General features: G+C 38.5%; 1 protein-coding gene across 1 annotated transcript in view; it reads left to right on the forward strand.

The window, feature by feature from the left end:
* LOC133422549 (myosin heavy chain, fast skeletal muscle-like) overlaps positions 1-16,930 on the forward strand; it is a 56,264-nt gene extending 39,334 nt beyond the window's left edge. The window contains exons 30-39 of the mRNA XM_061712570.1: positions 2,917-3,082; positions 4,045-4,169; positions 5,653-5,961; positions 8,112-8,315; positions 9,031-9,156; positions 9,229-9,399; positions 10,273-10,377; positions 12,609-12,704; positions 13,132-13,266; positions 16,250-16,930. Coding sequence (XP_061568554.1) covers positions 2,917-3,082; positions 4,045-4,169; positions 5,653-5,961; positions 8,112-8,315; positions 9,031-9,156; positions 9,229-9,399; positions 10,273-10,377; positions 12,609-12,704; positions 13,132-13,266; positions 16,250-16,273 — 1,461 coding nt within the window. The 3' untranslated portion in view covers positions 16,274-16,930. The remainder of the gene's footprint in view (positions 1-2,916; positions 3,083-4,044; positions 4,170-5,652; positions 5,962-8,111; positions 8,316-9,030; positions 9,157-9,228; positions 9,400-10,272; positions 10,378-12,608; positions 12,705-13,131; positions 13,267-16,249) is intronic.
* Positions 16,931-23,911: the final 6,981 nt, after the last annotated feature.

Here is a 23,911-nt window from a genome sequence, read left to right on the forward strand (position 1 = left end):
AACCCTGAGAGACTGGGGTATTGGTTATAACCTTAGAAGCAAGACCCAACTGAAAGGAATTAATAAAGTGAGTTAACAGGGAGGAATCTTTAAATAACTTTAAATTAAAGATTCAATTTAAAACACAGTAGAGATTAATCTGAGAAGATTAATAACTCACATGGGGTAATCAGCAACAGTTCAATTAATAGAATTAAAGAAATTAAGTCAACCATTACCTTCAGTTAAGTATGGTTGCAAAAGGGAATTAATCAGAGATTAATAAAATAGTGATCCCTCAATAAAAGTTCAGATTAATAAAAATCAGGAATTTACAGCGAGCCAACCATTAGTTTCCATGGAACCTGGTTGCAAGAGGAAATTACTCAAACAGATTCACAAAAATTGAGTGATAGAAAAAGTTCAGGTTAATAAAATTAACAGAACTTAAAGCAAACCCAACCATTACCTTCAGTGAAGCAAGGTTGCAGAGGAAATCAATCACAAGATTAATAATCGTGTGATGAAAAATAAAAGTTCAAATTAATAAAATTAAAGAACTTAACAAAGCAATCACCCTTTAGTGAGGCGAGGTTGCCATTAGAACAGGGATGTTTTAAAATAACCGTAGGAATCAGATAATGAGGGGGGAAGAAAAATAAAAATATTTTCTTTCCCGATCAAAATTAATGTTCTGTTATTTCATACAAACTGGTCACAAATATCGTTTCGAGAGAGCCTCACACGGGGCACCATTTATGTTGTGCAACTCAAGGTAGCTTGGCTGTCCAGTTATCAAGGCTAATGATAATTCTATTAAAGAATTATTAATAATTAATAAAGTTGACTATTTATCAAATTGTATTATCAAAAATGATCATTCTCGTAGGGGCACCACCGCCGGGGCCTTACTTCCGGTGGGATTCGATAACTAACAGCAGAAAATCAGTCTCATTATGATTTGAATTATCCTGCAGAACAGCAAATCTTACAGAATAACAGTGAAGGCGTGATATCCGAACACTAGGCTCTGCTTAAACAAATCAATCTGTGACCAAATCTTGCATGAAATAACACAACCACTCATAAAGAAATCAATCAGAATTTATTTACATACGGGTGTCAAAAGATGATAAACGCAACACCCAAATAAAACTGATGGCAGAAATGGCTTACGTATCATAAAACAATTAATTAACTAGAAAAACATCACTAGAAAAATAGGACATGAAAGTTTAATGCATGGAATGAAAACAAAAAAAAAGAAATCAAGCAATAATAACGAAGATACAGAACATCTACAGTTCAAACGGGGCTTCTGTGGTCTTTTAAAGATGGACGCGCCCTCTGGGCCACGTGCAATCGGACCGGATGGCGAACGCAGCATTTAAAACGTGCCTACGGCAGAAAACAACGACTACCAAATACTCAAACATGATAATGATAACAATGATGATGTAATCTCAACTCTGAACACAGATTTAGCTCTGTAACACGTTCTTAAGTTACTGATAAACAGAGATCCCGACTTCACACAGTTCTGAACCGTTCTTAGTCCTACTGATCTACCGTTCCCGGGCTCACGTTTCCTCGGGGATCCGGATCGGATGCCTGCGGGTTCTGTGACTGGGCCGTCCCTTCCCCTGAAACGGATTAGACAGCGGCGGGGCCGCCTCGTGCCGGGCCGTGGTTCCGGACCAAACGGAGGCTCACACGCATTCCTAGGCGCGGCGGGGGGACCGGTCTCTCCTTGCCGTGCTTCCCTCTCTGCGCCGGTCGCCGACGCGCGGCCGTCCGGGCCCCGGGAGAGCTCACGCCGGGCGAGACGCCGGCCGTCCGTCCCCGATCCCTGCGCCGGTTGGCAGACAGGGGCTCAGAGCGGGGAGGGGGGTTCGGTCTGAGTCGCAGCTGTGTCCCGATCTGGTTGCCGGGAGCGCGTGGGCGTCGGAAGCTTGGATCTGTGAACTTAGAGGACAGAGTTAGTGGAAGCCGGAGGCTCCCCGGGGGACCGCCGCTTCAACGACCGGACCCCGCAGGGCCCGGTCCGGTGCGGGCCTCCTGCCTCCCCCCAGCCCGGGGGGAGAGAGAGGAGATGGGATCCTTTGGCCTGGCCAAAGATCCAGCGCCGATGAGATGAAGTTGAGAAGAGAGATGGGGGCGGCTCCGTGCACCGCGGCTTCAACGGGCTGCAGGTCCAACGGAGCGGCCCGATGGGGCCTTACACCTCCCCCCAGCCGGGGGGAGAAAGGGAGATGGGATCTTGGCCCAGAGCCAAACGATCCAGCTCGGATGAGAGGGTGATCGGAAGAGAGAGAAAAGGAGCAGCGGCAGGGTTTTTGATCCTACGCGCGCTGCGGTGACGTCATCGGTGCCTCATTGCGATTGGATGCGCGCGCTTGTAGGCGCCACCCCCCCCCCGCAAGGCATGCTGGGGGTGGTAGTTCAGGCAACGGCGCCATTTTATGAGGCACATTAAAGCGGAAAAGGGGGGTTCAAAGAAGCAGTACCATTTTGAGGTCTGGTTTTGGGCTCCGCTGCATCCGGCTCCCCCCCAGGGGGTGTCGCAAAACCCCAAGGAAGTCTGTTTTCCCTGGCAGAAACCCTGCTGGGTCCTTGTTTTGATCTCCGGCCATGCAGTGGGGGTCGTAAACGGACTATCTCGACCCAGGCCGAGATAACCAGGAGTTAGCAGCAGGGGGTCGCAGGACTTCAGGAAGAAGGGGCAAAGTCTGGTTTTACAGGTCCTCATAATCACAAAATGTTCATACATTTTATAAGTTCAGATGGGCATATGGGCGGGCACAACACAGGCCTACTGGTATCGGTATCGGGGCATCCCTCGTATTTCCCCTAGTATTTTCCCCGGCTTGTCTTGTCGCTCATGAACGTCACGGGTTTCCCTCGTTGCACCGTTTCCTAACGTCCGCCTGAACACAGGTCCTGGCCGAGTGGAAGCAGAAGTACGAGGAGTCGCAGGCGGAGCTGGAAGGAACCCAGAAGGAGTCGCGGTCCCTGAGCACCGAGCTGTTCAAGCTGAAAAACTCGTACGAGGAGGCCCTGGACCACCTGGAGACCATGAAGAGGGAGAACAAGAACCTGCAACGTGAGTGAAGCCGCCGTGTCGATGGGAATCTGTCGTGTTTAAACCTCAGGATGTTCAACATACTCTTTCAGTCCTGATGTCAAAAATCTGGGTGGGATTTTTGATAGTTTTTTTTAAATTTGACAGACAAGTTGATAATGTTTTTAGGACAAGTTTTTATCAGGTCTGTACGGAGGAGTATTAGGGCCAGGCAGGAGAAAAATAAAAATAATATTTTAGAGGAGGAAGATTTTTTTTCAATATGCACTTTGAGAAAAAAGTCGAAATGTCGAGAAAAAAGTAAAAATGTCGAGATTAATGTTGAAGTACAATTTCAAGAAAAAAGTCAAAATTTCATGAATAAAGTTGAAATGTTGAGAAAAAAGGCAAAATTTTCGACTTTATTAATGAAATTTCGACTTTATTCTTGAAATTGTTTTTCAACATTATTCTTGACATTTCGACTTTATTCTTGAAATTGTATTTCAATATTATTCTCGACATTTCGACTATTTTCTCAAAGTTCAATTCAATTCAATTTTATTTATATAGCGTCTAATACAACAGATGTTGTCTCTAGACGCTTTCCAGAGATCCAGAACATGAAGTGCACAATAATAAAAAATCTTCCCCTCTCAAATATTTTTTCTCCTACCTGGCCCTGATATTCTTCCGTAGTTACGCCTCCTAGACAAAGTGAAATCTTTTTTAAATCGTCACGACCTGGAGAAAGCTGTTCACGCTCTAATCAGCTCTAGATTAGACTATTTGAATGCACTATATGCTGGCGTCTCCAAGTCCGGTATTAGCCTTCAACTAGTGCATTCTTTTTATTCTTTTTTATTCTATTTATTTTTTGCTCTGTCTTATGATTGTATGTTGTATTTCTGTATGTTTTATTCTGTAAAGCCCTTTGGCTCACCTAGAGGTGGCTGTAAAGGGCTATATAATAAAGTACATTTCCATTTCCATTTACTCTGCAGAGGAGATCTCGGACCTGTCGGAGCAGCTGGGGGAAGGAGGGAAGACCCTCCACGAACTGGAGAAGTTCAAGAAACAAGTGGAGACGGAGAAGACCGACATGCAGGCGGCTCTGGAGGAAGCTGAGGTACCGAACTAGTTCAGACACGATCCGGTCTCAGGTACCAAACTAGTTCAGACACGATCCGGTCTCAGGCGGCGGGTTAGGCAAGTTTATCTGTATAGCAATATTCAACACAAGGTCATTCAAAGTGCTTTACATCAATATTAAAACCGGCAAGACACAATTAAACAGTAAATAGCCAATAAAAGGAAATAAAATGATAAGAAAAGAGGTAAAATAGTAAAAAGCACAAGTTGTTAAAAAGTAAGGGCAGTAGAGTACAGCAGGTACATCTCATTCTTACAATGGCAAGAATTACGTTTCTAAACGGTCAAAACGTACAAAGACCGGGTCAAATACAGTATTACAAAAGTAATCTGTAACAATTCGTACGGTGAATTAAACCAATTTGACAATTCTATGCCCCCATGCCTGTTTCCAGGTCTTATTTCACACAACTGACCAGAATTACGTTTCTACACTGCAAAAACTCAAAATCTTAACAGGAATATTTGTCTTATTTCTAGTTAAAATATCTCATTTTTAGTAAAAAAAAAAAATCTCATTACACTTAAAACCAGACTCATCACTGGAAAAAACAATAATTTTCACCTGTTTCAAGTAAATTCTCACTTGAAATAAGTAGAAAAATCTGGAAAATATTTTTTTGCTTGTAATAAGAAGATAAATCTTGTCCCACTGGCAGATTTTTCTATTTATTTCAAGTGAGAATTTACTTGAAACAGGTGAAAATTTTCAAATATTATATGTTATTTTTCTGGTAATGACTGTTTTAAGTGTAATGAGATTTTTTGACTAAAAATGAGACATTTTAACTAGAAATAAGACAAATATTCCTGGTAAGATTTTGAGTTTTTGCAGTGTATATGGTCAAAACGTACAAAGACCGGGTCAAATACAGTATTAGAAAAGTAATCTGTAACAATTTAGAAGTGAATTAAACCAATTTGACAATTTTATGCTACAATGTCTGTTTCCAGGTCTTATTTCACACAACTGAGGAGAATTACGTTTCAACACTGCAAAAACTCAAAATCTTAACAAGAATATTTGTCTTATTTCTAGTTAAAATATCTAATTTTAGTCAAAAAGTGTCAGTGGTCAAAAGTGGTTTAGTCAAAAAAAAAATCTCATTACACTTAAAACAAGACTCATCACTGAAAAAAACAACAATTTTCACCTGTTTCAAGTAGATTTTCACTTGAAATAAGTAGAAAAATCTGCCAGTGGAACAAGATTTTTTGCTTGTAATGAGAAGATAAATCTTGTTAAAATTATTTCAAGTAAAAAAAAATTCTGGTAATGAGTCTTGTTTTAAGTGTAATGAGATTTTTTGACTAAAATAAATAAAGTTTAAGTTTAAAAATGAGACATTTTAACTAGAAATAAGACAAATATTCCTGGTATTTTGAGTTTTTGCAGTGTATATTGTCAAAACAAAGACCGGGTCAAATCCAGGTCTACAAGGCGACTCTGGTGTTTTCAGGCGTCGCTGGAGCAGGAGGAGTCCAAGATCCTGCGCGTGCAGATGGACCTGAACCAGATCAAGGGCGAGGTGGACCGGAAGGTGGCGGAGAAGGACGAGGAGCTGGACCAGCTGAGGAGGAACCACCAGCGCACGCTGGAGTCCATGCAGGCCACGCTGGACGCCGAGGTGCGCAGCAGGAACGACGCCCTGCGCGTGAAGAAGAAGATGGAGGGAGACCTGAACGAGATGGAGATCCAGCTCAGCCACTCCAACCGGCAGGCGGCCGAGGCCCAGAAGCAGCTCAGGAACGTCCAGGGCCAGCTCAAGGTAGGACCCGCCGGGAGAGACTAAGGCCTCTCTGCGTTTTGAAAAATACCATCATTTACACAAACCCACATAAATCCGCTGTTAAGGTGCAATGAGCAGCCAAACCTGCAGGGGGCAGTGTAAGAGAAGATAAAGTCATGCTAGCCCGGGGGTGGGCAACCCGCGGCTCTAGAGCCGCCCTAGTGGCTCCCTGGAGCTTTTTCAAAAATGTTTGACCTTTTTTTCCCTTTTTTTCTTATTTCTTTTTCTTTTTTCTTTTTTTCTCTTTTTTTTCCTTTTTTTCTCTTTTTTCTTCTTTTTTTTCTCTTTTTTTCTTCCTTTTTCCTTTTCTTTTAAATCTTGACATTTTCACTTTTTTCTCGAAATTTTGACTTTTTTCTCGAAATCTTGACTTTTTTCTTGACATTTCGACTTTTTTCACAAAATTTCAACTTTTTTCTCGACATTTCGACTTTTTTCTCGAAGTGCATAATGAAAAAAAAAATCTTCCCCAACTAATATAGAAACATGCAGCATGTGTTGCCTTCATTCTAAGGCTGATACAAGACTTTTCATTTTTTGCGGCTTCAGATATAACTGTTTTTTGTGTTTTTGGTCCAATATGGCTCTAAAACATTTTGGGTTGCAGACCCCTGTGCTAGCCAATCAGAATCCTGGAAAAAACATCAACAAATGACACGAGTAACTTCCACTTACTTCCAAGATGAACGAGAGTCTTTCGTTTGGAGAGACAGAGAAGTGGAGTTACTTTTAAGTGTGACTTTAGAATATAAAACAGGTAAAATACAAGAAAATAATGACGGTGGCCAAACTAATTGTAAACACAGGTCGCACTCATGACGCTGGTGACGTTTCTGTCGCATAATGTGACGTTCTGAAGCCTAAATGTCCGTTTCCCTCCGTTTACAAGCAAACGTGAAGACGGAGGTTTTAAAAATCTCTACTTTGGCCGGAGTTTTCAGATATTATGGTTTTTGGAGACTTTGAGCTTCGTTTTCGTGTAAACGAACGGCCAAAACGCATGAAAACACCACCGTTTTTGCTATGTTTTTTTCCAGGATTCTGATTGGCTAGCATGACTTTATCTTCTCGTTACACTGCCCCCTGTAGGTTTGGCTGCTAATAGCACCTTAACAGTATATTTATGCGGGTTCGTGTAAATGATGGTATTTTTTCAAAACGTAGAGGAGGAAATATCCGTTTTTGTAAATACCTGGCTATGTGGAAACGTGGCCTAATATTATAGTTTAACCCAGACTAGACTGAGACCCCGTCCACACGTAGCCGGATATCTGCGGATATCTGCTAAACCGGAGATATTTTCCTACGTTTTGACCTGTCATCCACACGAAAATGCAAATAAACGAAGCTTTAAAAAAACTCTGGGCAAAGTGAAGATTTTTGAAAACTCCGTTTATGTAGATGCGTGTAGACACACACAACCGGAGTTTTGCGTTTTCGAACGTCACATTATGCGCCAAAACGACAACAAATCTGCTCTGACGTGTGCCTTTTGTTTACTACAGAACTACAGATGATCCAGCATCTGTTCTCCAAGCTATTTATTAAATAAATGGTCTCTGGTCTTGACCACCGCTTACTGCGTTACACCGACACAGAGCCTACGGCGTAGGGTACGCGGCGACGCGCACCCTACGCCGTACCCTACGGCGTAGGCTACGGCGTAGGGCTGCGTCGATAACGCGGCAGCTCCGTGGCGACCGAGAAGGAGACGCGCCTGCCGGGGAAGCGGAGCCGCGGAGCCGCGGAGCCGCGGAGCCGCGGAGCCGCGGAGGTGCAGCTTCCCCGGGAGCCGCAGATTATCTACAGGTTAGAATACTTATGAATGTGGTTGAAAACGCAGATCTTCGGTTACGTGTGGAAGGGTTTTTTTTTTAAAAACGATGTAATGTGGATGCAAATTTTTTTATAAACGGAGGGGGGAAATATTCGGTTTTAAAAATACCCGGCTACGTGTGGACGGGGTCTGAAACTACAATTGAGTCAACAGTCAAAAACAACACTACTATCAGGACCCCACCCTCTCACAAGCCTGGGACCTGGTACCCGTGGTAACCGTGGTAACCGTGGTACCCGTGGTAACTGTGGTAACCGTGGTAACTGTGGTAACCGTGGTAACCGTGTTTCAGGATGCCCAGCTCCACCTGGACGACTCGGTCCGGGCGCAGGAGGACCTGAAGGAGCAGGTCTGCATGACGGAGCGGCGGACGGTGCTGATGCAGGCGGAGGTGGAGGAGCTCCGGGAGGCCGTGGAGCAGACGGAGCGCAGCAGGAAGATGGCCGAGCAGGAGCTGGTGGACGCCAGCGAGCGGGCGGGGCTGCTGCACTCCCAGGTGGGAGGCTGGAGTCTTTTAAATTCTTTGTCTGCATATATATTAATGGTTAATACCATGTTGGTAAAAACCTAAGGCATATAATGGTATATATATATATATATATATATATATATATATATATATATATATATATATATATATATGCATTTTTAATATATAATATATACTATATATATTTTAATATATCATATATATTTATTGTATTAATATATATATATATTTATTTATTTATTTTTTAATCTTTTTAATATTTATTTATATATATACAGAAGCAGAAAAAGAAAAAATATCAGTATCACGTTGTAACGTGAAAAGTTTATTGTTAGAACAATAAATTATCACATTATAACGTGAAAAGTTTATTGTTAGAACAATAAATTATCACATTATAACGTGAAAAGCTTATTGTTAGAACAATAAATTATCACGTTATAACGTTTAAAGTTTATTGTTCTAACAATAAACTTTTCACCTTATAATGTGATAAGTTTGTATATTGTAATAACGTGACATTTCATGTTTCACTGATATTTTCTGCATATATATATATATATATATATATATATATATATATATATATATATATATATATATATATATATATATATATATATTTATATATATATATATATATATATATATATATATTTATATATAAAAATATTTTTATAATTTTTTTTTTTTAATTAAATGTCTCTGCTGTCTCCTCCAGAACACCAGCCTCCTCAACACCAAGAAGAAGCTGGAGTCCGACGTGACGCAGTTCCACGGGGAGATCGAAGACGCCGTGCAGGAGGCCCGGAACGCCGAGGAGAAGGCCAAGAAGGCCATCACCGACGTGAGTCCCGCTCCGCTCCTACTAACGTCCCTGTAGCATCAGTGTTGTCATGGCGACCTCCTCCCCCCCCAGGCCGCCGTCATGGCCGAGGAGCTGAGGAAGGAGCAGGACACCAGCGCTCACCTGGAGAGGATGAAGAAGAACCTGGAGGCCACGGTGAAGGACCTGCAGCTCCGGCTGGACGAGGCCGAGAACCTGGCCATGAAGGGAGGGAAGAAGCAGCTGCAGAAGCTGGAGGCCCGGGTACGTAAGAGAGACACACTAAAGAATACAAAACTGGTAACAATACAAGGGAGCAAAACAAAAACGCATACAGGTACAGGACAAGAGGGGACGCTAGAAAAGAAAAAATCTAAGGTTTTTTCTCAGATTTCTTCTTATATGTGGGTGAAATGGAAATTGAAATTGAAATTTTTATTTCGAACATGAAACAGTAGTGAATACAAAACAAAACAATAATAAATGTAAATAAGAAAACAAAAAAAACAAAAAAAAGGAGTAGGAAGAAGTAAAAACTTATTACATCCTACCCCCTAAACTCTATTTCATTATAATCTTAATTAATGTAATTTCTATAGTCTACAAAAAACATAAGATATCTATATATATATATATATATATATATATATATATGTATATATATATATATATATATATATATATATATATATATATATATATATATATATATATATATACATATATAACACATATACAGACATACATACACATGTACTTTTTGGATATGACATACAGATACATACATGTAAAGATTTTGACATTTCGATTTTTTTTTTCGACATTTCGACTTTTTTCAAAGTCGAAATAAAAATTAAAAATAAATCTCCTGCATGGCCCTGATATCTTCCGTAGTATGAGTATGAATGATGGTTATTTTAGGAGACGGCAGCAAAAAAATAAAAAAAATAAATGAATAAATAAATAGGATAGATAAAATGAATAAGTAAATGAATTAATAAATACCCCCCCACCCCCGGGGGGTAAAAAGTAAAACAGAATCAGCACCACGAAAGGCCCGAAACTAAACGATAAGTCCATTAAAAGCATGAAGATAACATGAAAACATTCCTAAAAAGCCTTGCGACTTGGTTTCAGGTCCGAGACCTGGAGAACGAGCTGGACGGCGAGCAGAAACGATCGTCTGAGGCCGTGAAGGGAGTCAGGAAGTACGAGAGGAAGGTCAAGGAGCTCACCTACCAGGTAAACCCCAGAGAGACAGGTAAACCCGGGTAAACCCCAGAGAGACAGGTAAACCCGGGTAAACCCCAGAGAGACAGGTAAACCCGGGTAAACCCCAGAAAGACAGGTAAACCCGGGTAAACCCCAGAGAGACAGGTAAACCCGGGTAAACCCCAGAGACCAGTGCTGTGCAAGTTCCTACTTCTCATGAACTAGTTCAAAGTTCAGTTCACATGGTTTAAAAATGAACAGTTCACGTTCGTAGTTCACCATTTTCACTTTGAACTAGTTCAAATTCAGTTAATTTCAATATTTTTAGGTGAGAATTACGAATGAAACGCCCCCCTATCCTAAAACTGTTCACTGTATACAATCATGTATTGTCCTAGTGGCTTTTCAACTTTACTTAAAGTCTGCAAATCTCCAACAATGTCGTCCATTATCAGTGTTTCTACCTGTTGCAGGTAAATCCTCCCCCTGAAGGAGCAGCAGTGACTGGGGTTGTTTGGGGATGTTGGGTCTTCTTGCTCTTTCCTGATCACTTTGTTTGATTATCAAGGACTCAAACTGGACGGATGCTTTAACTCCCCATGATGTTTCAAATGTGAAGTTGACGAGGCAGACGTTAGGACTTGTTTTCTTAGACCAGGTGGACATAATTTGCACAGAAAGGTTAGATTTTTACCGTCGGACTCTTTGGGAGACGATGTGTAAAATTCCTGCAGATAATGATAAATGATAAGCGGATCATCATCTGTCTCTCTCTTCACTGGTCATGTAAAGACTGAACCGGGCTCAGGCCGCCGTTACCATGGAGCTGGTGCCCGTTGTTATGTTGTGTGTGCACTGCATTGTGGGTAATGTAGTGTGAAGCCGTCGTCTCGTCGAGTATTTTAAAGGAGCTTGAGGCAGGATTTATGAAAAAAATTAGTATACGTTTGAAGTTTTCTAGTAATAATGTCAGATGAAGCGTTCCAAACCAAAAAGAATGATTCCTCTAGTGTATCTCTCCGTTGCCTTGAACAGGCTGTGTGCTGCAAAATGTGCTGCAATTCGGACTCCGAGTTTCCTACGCTGTCCTGCAGATGTGACGTCACATGACGCTGCATGCACGTTCTCCCCGTTCTCCCGTGCCGGCTTCACTGTTGGCTGCAGTACCCCCGACGGCCGTCGTGGTGAACAGTGGCGCTAGAGAGTCTCATTTCTTAAAAGGAGCCTCATGCTCCTTTAGGTATATTCCGTAATAATTGGACCTAAACAGTAGGAATGGGCGATATTTTACCGTTCACGATATACCGTCAAAAAAATTCCCCACGGTAAGAATTTGTCATCTAGCGGTAACAACGATAAATTTCCGTTGATGACGTTTTTGTGTAAAGCTGATTTATGGTTCTGCGTTAAATCGACGCACAACGTACGTGAAGGAAGGAAGGAAGGAAGGAAGGAAGGAAGGAAGGAAGGAAGGAAGGAAGGAAGGAAGGAAGGAAGGAAGGAAGGAAGGAAGGAAGGAAGGAAGGAAGGAAACAAGGAAGGGAAAAAAGAAGGAAGGAAGGGAAGAAGGATGGAGAGAGGAGGAGGGAGGAAGGAAGGAAGGAAAAAAGAAGGAAGGAAGGAAGGAAGAAAGGAAGGAAGGAAAGAAGGAAGGAAACAAGGAAAGAAGGAAGGAAGGGAAAAAAGAAGGAAGGAAGGAAGGAAGGAAGAAGGGAAGGAAATGAGCGTGAAAGAAAGAAAGAAAGAAAGAAATGAGCCAGAAAGAAAGAAATGAGCCAGAAAGAAAGAAAGAAAGAAAGAAAGAAAGAAAGAAAGAAAGAAAGAAAGAAAGAAAGAAAGAAAGAAAGAAAGAAATAAAGAAGGATAAATTCCTGTTGATGACGTTTTTGTGTAACAAACATGGTGGATCTGAGAGCAAGATAGATTTATAGTTACAAAAGGTGGAGTTGAATTGGTATTTTTTTTATCGTCATTTTTATCGTTATCGGGATAAATGCCAGAAATGATCATGATAAATTTTTTAGTCCATACCGCCCATCCCTACTAAACAGTGAAGCTGAAACTCACATAATCTGAACAGTTAAAATTCCAGTTCATGATCTGCAGAAGGAACAAGTTCAAGTTCTTTATTTGCAAATATGTTGCGTTCAGTTCAACGTTCTCACAGAAAGGAACGCCTTCATTTGAACTCGTTCATGCACAACACTGCCAGAGACGGGTAAACCCGGGCGGCGGGACTGACCCGTGTTTCTCGCCCTCAGACGGAGGAGGACAAGAAGAACAACGTGCGACTGCAGGACCTGGTGGACAAGCTGCAGGTGAAGATGAAGGCGTACAAGCGTCAGGCCGAGGAAGCTGTGAGTGAAACTCCGTCGGGGATCAGACCCGTCAACCCTCCCGTTCTGGCCGGGAAACCACCGTATTTCACCTTTATTTCCCACCGTCCTCCCGAATTAACATTTTCCCATAAAGTTCCTGTTTTATACAGGACTGTCTCAGAAAATTAGAATATTGTGATAAAGTTCTTTATTTTCTGTAATGCAATTAAAAAAACTAAAATGTCATACATTCTGGATTCATTACAAATCAACTGAAATATTGCAAGCCTTTTATTATTTTAATATTGCTGATTATGGTTTACAGTTTAAGATTAAGATTCCCAGAATATTCTAATTTTTTGAGATAGGATATTTGAGTTTTCATAAGCTGTAAGCCATGACGAAGCAGGTGGATGAGTGACTGATGGCTGCTTTATTAATAATAATAATAATACTAATACTGCAGGAGGAGCAGTCCAACGCCAGCATGGCCCGGTTCAGGAAGGCCCAGCACGAGCTGGAGGAGGCCGAGGAACGAGCCGACGTGGCCGAGTCGCTGGCCAACAAGATGAGAGCCAAGAGCCGGGAGATCGGAGGAAAGGTGTGTATGTGTATGTGTGTGTGTGTGTGGGTGTGTGTGTGTGTGAAGATGTATGTATATACAGGGTCTGCATTAACGTCACTTCCCCACTTACGTCCCCTTACTCGCACTGAGTGGCAAAAACAGCTGCAACTAGTGGAGAAGACGGGATAACAGCTGATTATCAGCTTAAATTAGCGTCAGTTGGACTTGACAGTGACCCGTACAGTTACCCCAAGAACCAGTGGTCCATGGACATTAATATTTGGTACAGTTACCAAGAACCAGTGGTCCATGGACATTAATATTTGGTACAGTTACCAAGAACCAGTGGTCCATGGACATTAATATTTGGTACAGTTACCAAGAACCAGTGGTCCATGGACATTAATATTTGGTACAGTTACCCCAAGAACCAGTGGTCCATGGACATTAATATTTGGTACAGTTACCAAGAACCAGTGGTCCATGGACATTAATATTTGGTACAGTTACCAAGAACCAGTGGTCCATGGACATTAATATTTGGTACAGTTACCAAGAACCAGTGGTCCATGGACATTAATATTTGGTACAGTTACCCCAAGAACCAGTGGTCCATGGACATTAATATTTGGTACAGTTACCAAGAACCAGTGGTCCATGGACATTAATATTTGGTACAGTTACCAAGAACCAGTGGTCCATGGACATTAATATTTGGTACAGTTACCAAGAACCAGTGGTCCATGGACATTAATATTTGGTACAGTTACCAAGAACCAGTGGTCCATGGACATTAATATTTGGTACAGTTACCAAGAACCAGTGGTCCATGGACATTAATATTTGGACACCAATCCAGTTTCCTGATATTTATATGTACTTAATTTCTACACCGGGGAAATACACGAAGCAAAGCTTGAAGGCTTACAAAAGTCTTGACGCTTGGTCCGACTTCAAGGCAGGATTTGTTGTAGAAATTAAAGTGATGAGGACACAGAAGTTTATGATTTGACCGTTTAACGTTAGCTACCCAAAAATCCAACATTACCTGATACAAAACGGGAACCACAAATCCACGTTTCGGTGCCTGGAATCCAGTTGTTTCTGTGAATTGCAGCGATCCATTTGTCTCTCTTGAGCTTATTTTTCATCAGTCTGTAAAACGATAACTCCGATTTCTTGCTAAATCTATGAGTACAGTCGATCGCACAACAGCTCTTTCCCATTTTAGATGTTTTCCAGTTGCTCAAACTGAAAGTTTACGCTGCCACTCAGTCTTTCTGCCACTCAGTCTTTCTGCACATTCCCTCTATACACGAATCTGGCGACCGGTTTGTGTGCGCCGCCATCTTGCGGCGGCGCCATTGCTGCGGTGGCAGGTGTCAATCTGCCACCGCAGCGCTGTTATTGTAACCTGACGCTCTACAGCATCATTATAGCTGGATTCATGATGTTAGACAGTGGCCTTCCATAAATAATGAAGGTATCTTAAATTAATGCTGATGTTAATTTATAAATAATGATTTGTTTGAGTGATAAGCAGGGAAGAATAGAGGAATAGGGAGATAAGGGAGTGTATGATTAAACACTGTAATATAGCATACGTTACGTGTGACGTTAGCAGCGCGAAATGTAATCATTATGGAAAGGCTACGTGATTAAAAGCAACAACAACAACACCTGTTTATGTTTTGTTTTATTTTAGGTATCCAAGAATATTTTATTGATCGCCTGGCGTCCGATGACCAAAAAAAACGCAATTACAGGTCTCTAATTGAAGGGCAGAACTATCTCAGCTCCGGATGATACAGAATACATACATACATAACCCCAATCTTCAGATAAAACTAGTTTGTTGAGGAAAAAATATCAACTCTATTTGTAACTGCAGAAGAAAAAAATAATCTCACGAGGAAAACAAAAATATTGCTCACGCCTCGGAGCCTCTTCAGCATAATATAGCGGTAAAAAAAAAAGAAAAGAGAAGTAAGAGTAATAAAAAAGATGTACTCTATGTTGTACTATTATACAAATTTATTGAAACACATGGCGAGTCAAACATTTACCAAAGCAGCTTCCAAACACTAAACAAGGTAGTAAGACGTGGGTTGTGCAGAACTGCGGCAGTAAATCCTCATCGGAGCTCCATTCTTTAGTAGTGATTTCATATGGATCCAGACCGTTAATAATCATTATTTTCTCCATATAGCCTACCGCTCCCTGGCTTCCTTGTTTAAGGTATCCCGGTAAATTCCAGTTCCTTTCCAGCAGTTTAACATCTTTTTTTTGCGTTCCGTCTGTTCACTTGGTGAAACAGAAAAGTAGTTTTGAAAGTCCGTCCCGTCTTCATTCACTATCAAAACAAATGCACGTGACCGGGACAGGAGTTTTCCGATGATACAAATACATTAAGAGAGCCTGGCAGGGAGCGGAGTAATAGATCCATGGGAGCGGAGCATGGATCTATATACGTATATATGACTATGGGCTGGAGCGGAGGAGCGGAGCCGCCACCGCAGTAATGGCGGCCGCTCGACTTCCGGGTTTTGCTGGATTCGTCTATATGTGTGTATGTATATATATATAAATATAGAGCAGATGGAGTTAATATAGAGATAGTATGGTGTAAATAACTATATTTATATAAATATTGATATGGGCATGTGTGTACAAATATATATAAAATACTCAACTATGTGTATGTATATGTGTGTGAGTATAATTATAGTATAGTTAGTTATTATAGATACGTGTTAATAAATGATTAGTGAATCGGTGTAGGATTAAATAAGTTTACTCCTTTTTGCACATGTAAATTAAGATATTAATTGTTAAAGGATGAAATTCTTTGTATATTTTTTTGTTTTGTTTTGTTTTCTTATCTTCTCTTTTAATTGTTGTTATTTTACATGTACAAAATAAATCAAATCAATCAATCAATCAAGGTCGGGTTCAGGGTTCAAACCGCTGCAGCATCACCGGTTACAACTTAACACGTTTTTCTTTGTTTGTCTTCCAGGCTCCAGAGGGACCGTTGGAGTAGCGGCTTTAATAAAAACTTTAATAAAACCACGCCCTCATGAAACCAGTGACATCACAGCGCCGCGGCTCCGTAAATCCCTCAAAACCTTGCGTGTCCCTCGAAGTTTTAGATGTCAAGTAATGTTCGGTTCATCACAGGTTAGAGCAGGGGTCTTCAACCTTTTTTAGACCCTTGGATGAGAGAAAAATAGAGAGGTGACCCCCGCTTGTAATTTAGATTTTTTCCCTTTTTTGTTTTTAATGTGTCAAGTTTTAAGCCTGGCTTATAATAACTTTTGAATGTGTTTTATTCTGCTTATATCACCTTATTAACCAATTCCTGACTGGGTTATTAGCTACATGTGTTTACGGTTGATGAAACTTTGGCCTCGTCAGACGTGGAAGGAGTAACGTTAGGCCGAGCTGTAACGTTACAATCTCCAGCTTTAGGCTTCGTTATTGTCACACATTTATCCTTCAGGTCTAACTAGCGTTAAATAGGAAATAGCCAAGTCAATTTTGCAACTAATTTTCTTTTCTTTAACAGGGTCGCTAGCTCGTTTTTCCGCTCTAAAGTCGACATTAGTCACATGACTCACGTCATGGGAATAATTTATGTAGAGTTTTAGAGTAAACAGTTATTGTCAAAAGTAGATTATTATCGCCTGTTAATGGAGTTTTCTCAATCATATTTTTATATATATACATATATATATATATATATATATATATATATATATATATTTTTTTTTTATTTTTTTTTTTTAACTCACAAATTATTTTGGTTAAAATTGAAGTTGTTGGACCCCCTGCAGTACCACCGTGGCCCCCCTAGGGGTCGCTGTCCCCCGGTTGAAGACCCCTGATTTAGACGGTCCATAAAACTATCCAATGATTTAGTTCATGACTAAGCGGCAGAGCGGCCTAAATCAAAGGGGACACATGCAGTATTATATTTATCACGCTTAAATTATTTAATCTATGTCTCAGCATGAAAATATATAAAGAGCTGAAGGTGCTGTTTCTGTCCTAATAGTAAAAGAAAGCTTTTATTAAGAGTTTTACTGTTTTGAGGTTTAGGTTTTATAGAAACATATTGCATTTACCTGAAAATTTAAAAAAAACAAAACATTTTTTTCTGAATTCACAACTCAATTGTCTTTAAAAAAAATATTTTTTTGTTAAATATTTTTCGATGATAGTTATTTTATTTTATTATTATTATTATGATTATTTTATTATTATTATTATTATTATTATTATTATTATTATTATTATTATTATTATTATTATTATTATTTATATCAGGGAAGATACAACTGAAACCACATCTCCCAGTATAACAAGTTTAAGAGAAGTCCTATCACAAATAATGGCATTAAATAACCACAGATAACTTCAGTGTAACAGGACAGAGATAGAAATCAGTCACATGGCTATAATTTTATATTATTACATGTGAATGTTAATATATGCTTTCCCATGATTAAAAAAAAAATAGAAATCATTCATTAATTTAAGCAACTTGAAGACAGAAGCATCTCCCAAAGTCTCAACCCCAAAACAGACAAACTGTGAGATTTGCTTCTGCAGAAGAAACCGAAGCCTGCAGCGTTGAAAAATGATGTTTTAATGCATGTTTTAAAAAAGAAATGATGTTTTCGGTTAAGACAAAAACTAGAAAAAACGATTTCTTTATCGTGTTGCAGCCGAATTTCAGTGTGGATTTTACTTTAATGGAATATCTGATGCATTTTAAGAAGCGTCACCTAGTTTTTCTGCTTTCCTGTGTTTATCAGCCAAAAATAAGTAACTTTGGATTTCCCTTCCTTTCATATCAATACGTATCAATAGAGTATGAATATTAATGGCACTTGCTGACTTCATTTTATTGATCTGTGTGGATTTGGATAAAAAGATAATAACAAATATGCATGAATGTGATCAGTCACTCAGGAATGTGTTTTATCCGTCTGTCATTCTTCTTCTCCATAAAACCACGTCAATATTGTCCTTCGTCACAATCTCTGGTTCAGTTTAATCACTTTGATTTATCAGTTTTACTCATAATTTACACGTTTCATCTCCCCCCACTGCCCTTAAAGTACAGTTTGCTGTGTGTTCTTGTGTTAATGTTTGCCAGTTATTTCATGTTAGACCCGTAATAAACCCCTTTAAACCAACCAAATCACACGTCATGTGTCATTACTGTACATCCTGTTGAAGCATTAAATAAAAAGCACACTGATGTTTATATTATATATCACTCTGTAGGAGCAGGGGTGTATTTTCTCACCTTGTCATCATGGGGCAGGGATGTATTTTCAGTTTTTGTTTGTTAGAGAGTGAGGGTGAGTCAGGGTGCCTATATTTTCTGTTGACCGCTTAAGCAAAGACACAATCTTAATGTAAGGATGGAGTTTGATTTCACTGAAAGGAACAATAAACATTGAACTGGCAGCAACGGCTTGCATTTTGTTTGGAAGAATCGTGTCGGACTCATCCTTGCATTCTCTCTCAGTGACTAATTAAAAGTTGATAGTCACCAGCAACACTAATATTTAAAATTAACTTTTCACAAGCACTTTTGGGGTTATTTTTTTAAGTTTATTATAAAAAACCAATCTTTTTGTTTAAGAGGAAAAAAGAGCTCAGGTTAGCCACCTCTCACTAATAGTTCAATACACTAGAGAGGCGCTATATATGTATATATATATATATATATATATATATATATATATATATATATATATATATATATATATATATATATATATATTTATATGTTGGAAAAAATGTTTTTTATCGATTTTCCAATTCTAAATCGATTCTCATATTAATTCCTGAGAATCGATTTGTATCTCTGGTGTCACTGGAATAACTGGTGCCATGTTTTTGCCTTTAAATATGTTTAAAGGTATGACGACATTAAAGTTTTCAGTTATAATTGCATAAATTGTCCATATTTCTTTACTTTATATAAAGTATAAATATACTGTCTTGGGGTTACATTTGTATAAAATGCTAAAAACCAAATTCTCAAAAATTAAAAAGCGAAAAAGGCAGAAATTGGAAAAACTTAAAATGGAATGTGGAAAAAATAAAACCGATTTCATCCGTCTGTTTCCTCCCTGGATCTGTTTGGTAATTCTGCCCCACAATGACTCTGAAAGCAGTTCTATCAGCATTCTGGGAGCTGATTGGTCCTTACAGCATCATTAGCTGCCAATACTTGCTGTTGAATCTCAATATAATACTAGTATTAATATGTTGCAGAACTACAATCATAATTCATGCAACAGCTCAAAAAACAGTTTTAATAACACTAACCCAAATCAATATCGGAATAGAATCGAATAAAATCTTGATAATCGGTTCTGAATCTTAAGAATGGGAATCAAATCGATTCTTGACATTTGAACCGATACCCAGCACTACTAACTATGTTCCGATAATCCACTGAGCAGAGAACGCATCACTACCTGGTCCTGGACCTCACCAAGGCAAACATTCGTTGTTTGCATCAGGAAGAACCGAAGTCCGACTCGCTATTTACTGCCTTAAAGAACTAAAAAAAAAAGATCTTCAGATTTTAAAAACACGTTTGTTTAATTTTGTCCCCGTCAGAAGAATGTACACATGCATGAGATTAAATGACAACCTAAATTGGTTTTGTCGGTTTCTTTAGCATCTTTTCACTTTCTGTTTTCAGAGCTATCATTATTATCATCAGTATAAGTGCCAGAGGCACTATAGTTATCCTGCGTGTTTATTGTTTATTATGTAATTTATTATATTTTTTTTTAACATGTTTATAACACAAAGGGGGGGGGGGTCTTTTCAGTTATTTACTAATTTATAATATTTTTATAACATGGTTATAACACATTTATTACATGTTTGTAACACAAAGTGGGGGGTCTTTTCAGTTATTTACTAATTTATAATATTTTTATAACATGTTTATAACACAAAGGGGGGGGGGGTCTTTTCAGTTATTTACTAATTTATAATATTTTTATAACATGGTTATAACACATTTATTACATGTTTGTAACACAAAGTGGGGGGTCTTTTCAGTTATTTACTAATTTATAATATTTTTATAACATGTTTATAACACAAAGGGGGGGTCTTTTCAGTTATTTACTAATTTATAATATTTTTATATCATGGTTATAACACATTTATTACATGTTTATAACACAAAGGAGGGGGTCTTTTCAGTTATTTTCAGTTATTTACTAATTTATAAAATGTTCATAACATGTTTATAACACAAAGGGGGGGGGGGGGGGGTCTTTTCAGTTATTTTCAGTTATTTACTAATTTATAAAATGTTCATAACATGTTTATAACACAAAGAGGGGGGTCTTTTCAGTTATTTACTAATTTATAAAATTTTCATAACATGTTTATAACACAAAGGGGGGGTCTTTTCAGTTATTTACTAATTTATAAAATTTTCATAACATGTTTATAACACAAAGGGAGGGGTCTTTTCAGTTATTTACTAATTTATAAAATTTTCATAACATGTTTATAACACAAAGGGAGGGGTCTTTTCAGTTATTTTCAGTTATTTACTAATTTATAAAATTTTTATAACATGTTTATAACACAAAGGGGGGGGGGGGGGGTCTTTTCAGTTATTTTCAGTTATTTACTACTCTCACTCACTCATCTTCTCCCGCTTTATCCGTTACCGGGTCGCGGGGGCAGCAGCCTCAACAGAGATGCCCAGACTTCCCTCACCCCAGACACTTCCTCCAGCTCTTCCTCCAGCTCTTCCGGGGGGAGTCCGAGGCGTTCCCAGGCCAGCCGAGAGACATAGTCTCTCCAGCGTGTCCTGGGTCTTCCTCGGGGTCTCCTCCCGGTGGGACATGCCTGGAACACCTCCCTAGGGAGGCGTCCAGGAGGCATCCGGTACAGATGCCCAAGCCACCTCAGCTGACTCCTCTCAATGTGGAGGAGTAGCGGCTCGACTCCGAGCTCCTCCCGGGTGACCGAACTCCTCACCCTATCTCTAAGGGAGCGTCCAGCCACCCTGCGGAGGAAACTCATCTCGGCCGCTTGTATCCGCGATCTTGTCCTTTCGGTCACTACCCAAAGTTCATGACCATAGGTGAGGGTAGGGGCGTAGATTGACCGGTAAATCGAGAGCTTCGCCTTTCGACTCAGCTCCCTCTTCACCACGACGGTCCAGTACATCGAATCAGTTATTTACTAATTTATAAAATTTTCATAACATGTTTATAACAAAAAGGGGGGGGGGGGGGTCTTTTCAGTTATTTTCAGTTATTTACTAATTTATAAAATTTTCATAACATGTTTATAACACAAAGGGGGGGGGGGGGGGGGGGGGGGGGGTCTTTTCAGTTATTTTCAGTTATTTACTAATTTATAAAATTTTCATAACATGTTTATAACACAAAGGGGGGGTCTTTTCAGTTATTTACTAATTTATAATATTTTCATAACATGTTTATAACACAAAGGGGGGGGGTCTTTTCAGTTATTTACTAATTAATATTTTCATAACATGTTTATAACACAAAGGGGGGGGTCTTTTCAGTTATTTTTAGTTATTTACTAATTTATAAAATTTTCATAACATGTTTATAACACAAAGGGGGGGGGGGTCTTTTCAGTTATTTTGTTATTTACTAATTTATAAAATTGTCATAACATGTTTATAACACAAAGGGGGGGGGGTCTTTTCAGTTATTTTGTTATTTACTAATTTATAATATTTTCATAACATGTTTATAACACAAAGGGGGGGTCTTTTCAGTTATTTTCAGTTATTTACTAATTTATAAAATGTTCATAACATGTTTATAACACAAAGGGGGGGGGTCTTTTCAGTTATTTTGTTATTTACTAATTTATAAAATTTTCATAACATGTTTATAACACAAAGGGGGGGGGGTCTTTTCAGTTATTTACTAATTTATAATATTTTCATAACATGTTTATAACACAAAGGGGGGGGGTCTTTTCAGTTATTTTCAGTTATTTACTAATTTATAAAATTTTCATAACATGTTCATAACACAAAGGGGGGGGGTCTTTTCAGTTATTTTCAGTTATTTACTAATTTATAAAATTTTCATAACATGTTTATAACACAAGGGGGGGGGTCTTTTCAGTTATTTTCAGTTATTTACTAATTTATAAAATGTTCATGACATGTTTATAACACAAAGGGGGGGGTCTATTCAGTTATTTTCAGTTATTTACTAATTTATAAAATTTTCATAACATGTTTATAACACAAAGGGGGGGGTCTTTTCAGTTATTTTCAGTTATTTACTAATTTATAAAATTTTCATAACATGTTTATAACACAAAGGGGGGGGTCTTTTCAGTTATTTTCAGTTATATACTAATTCATAAAATTTTCATAACATGTTTATAACACAAAGGGGGGGGTCTTTTCAGTTATTTTCAGTTATTTACTAATTCATAAAATTCTCATAACATGTTTATAACACAATTGGGGGGGTCTTTTCAGTTATTTACTAATTTATAATATTTTCATAACATGTTTATAACACAAAGGGGGGGTCTTTTCAGTTATTTACTAATTCATAATATTTTCATAGCATGTTTATAACACAAAGGGGGGGGTCTTTTCAGTTATTTACTAATTTATAATATTTTCATAACATGTTTATAACACAAAGGGGGGGGGTCTTTTCAGTTATTCACTAATTTATATTTTCATAACATGCTTATAACACAAAGGGGGGGGGGGGTCTTTTCAGTTATTTACTAATTTATAATATTTTGATTTCATGTTTCTAACACAAAGGGGGGGTCTTTTCAGTTATTTACTAATTTATAACACATTTATTAAATGTTTATAACACAAAGGGGTGGTCTTTTCAGTTATTTACAAATGTATAATATTTTCATAACATGTTTATAACACAAAGGGGGGTCTTTTCAGTTAATTACTAATTTATAATATTTTCATAACATGTTTATAACACAAGGGGGGGGTCTTTTCAGTTATTTACTAATTTATAATATTTTCATAACATGTTTATAACACAAAGGGGGGGGTTTCAGTTATTTACTAATTTATAATATTTTCATAACATGTTTATAACACAAAGGGGGGGGGGTCTTTTCAGTTATTCACTCATTTATAAATGTTTTATAACATGTTTATAACACAAAGGGGGGGGTCTTTTCAGTTATTCACTAATTTATAATATTTTTATAACATGTTTATAACACAAAGGGGGGGTCTTTTCAGTTATTTACTAATTTATAATATTTTCATAACATGCTTATAACACAAATGGGGGTGTCTTCTCAGTTATTTACTAATTTATAACACATTTATTACATGTTTATAACACAAGGGGGGGGTCTTTTCAGTTATTCACTAATTTATAATATTTTCATAACATAAGGGGGGGGGTCTTTTCAGTTATTTACTAATTCATAATATTTTCATAACATGTTTATAACACAAAGGGGGGTCTTTTCAGTTATTTACTAATTTATAATATTTTCACAACATGTTTATAACACAAAGGGGGGGGGTCTTTTCAGTTATTCACTAATTTATAATATTTTCATAACATGCTTATAACACAAAGGGGGGTGTCTTTTCAGTTATTTACTAATTTATAACACATTTATT

This window comes from Cololabis saira, chromosome 21 (assembly GCF_033807715.1).
Source record: "Cololabis saira isolate AMF1-May2022 chromosome 21, fColSai1.1, whole genome shotgun sequence".
NCBI classification, from domain to species: Eukaryota; Metazoa; Chordata; class Actinopteri; order Beloniformes; family Belonidae; genus Cololabis; species Cololabis saira.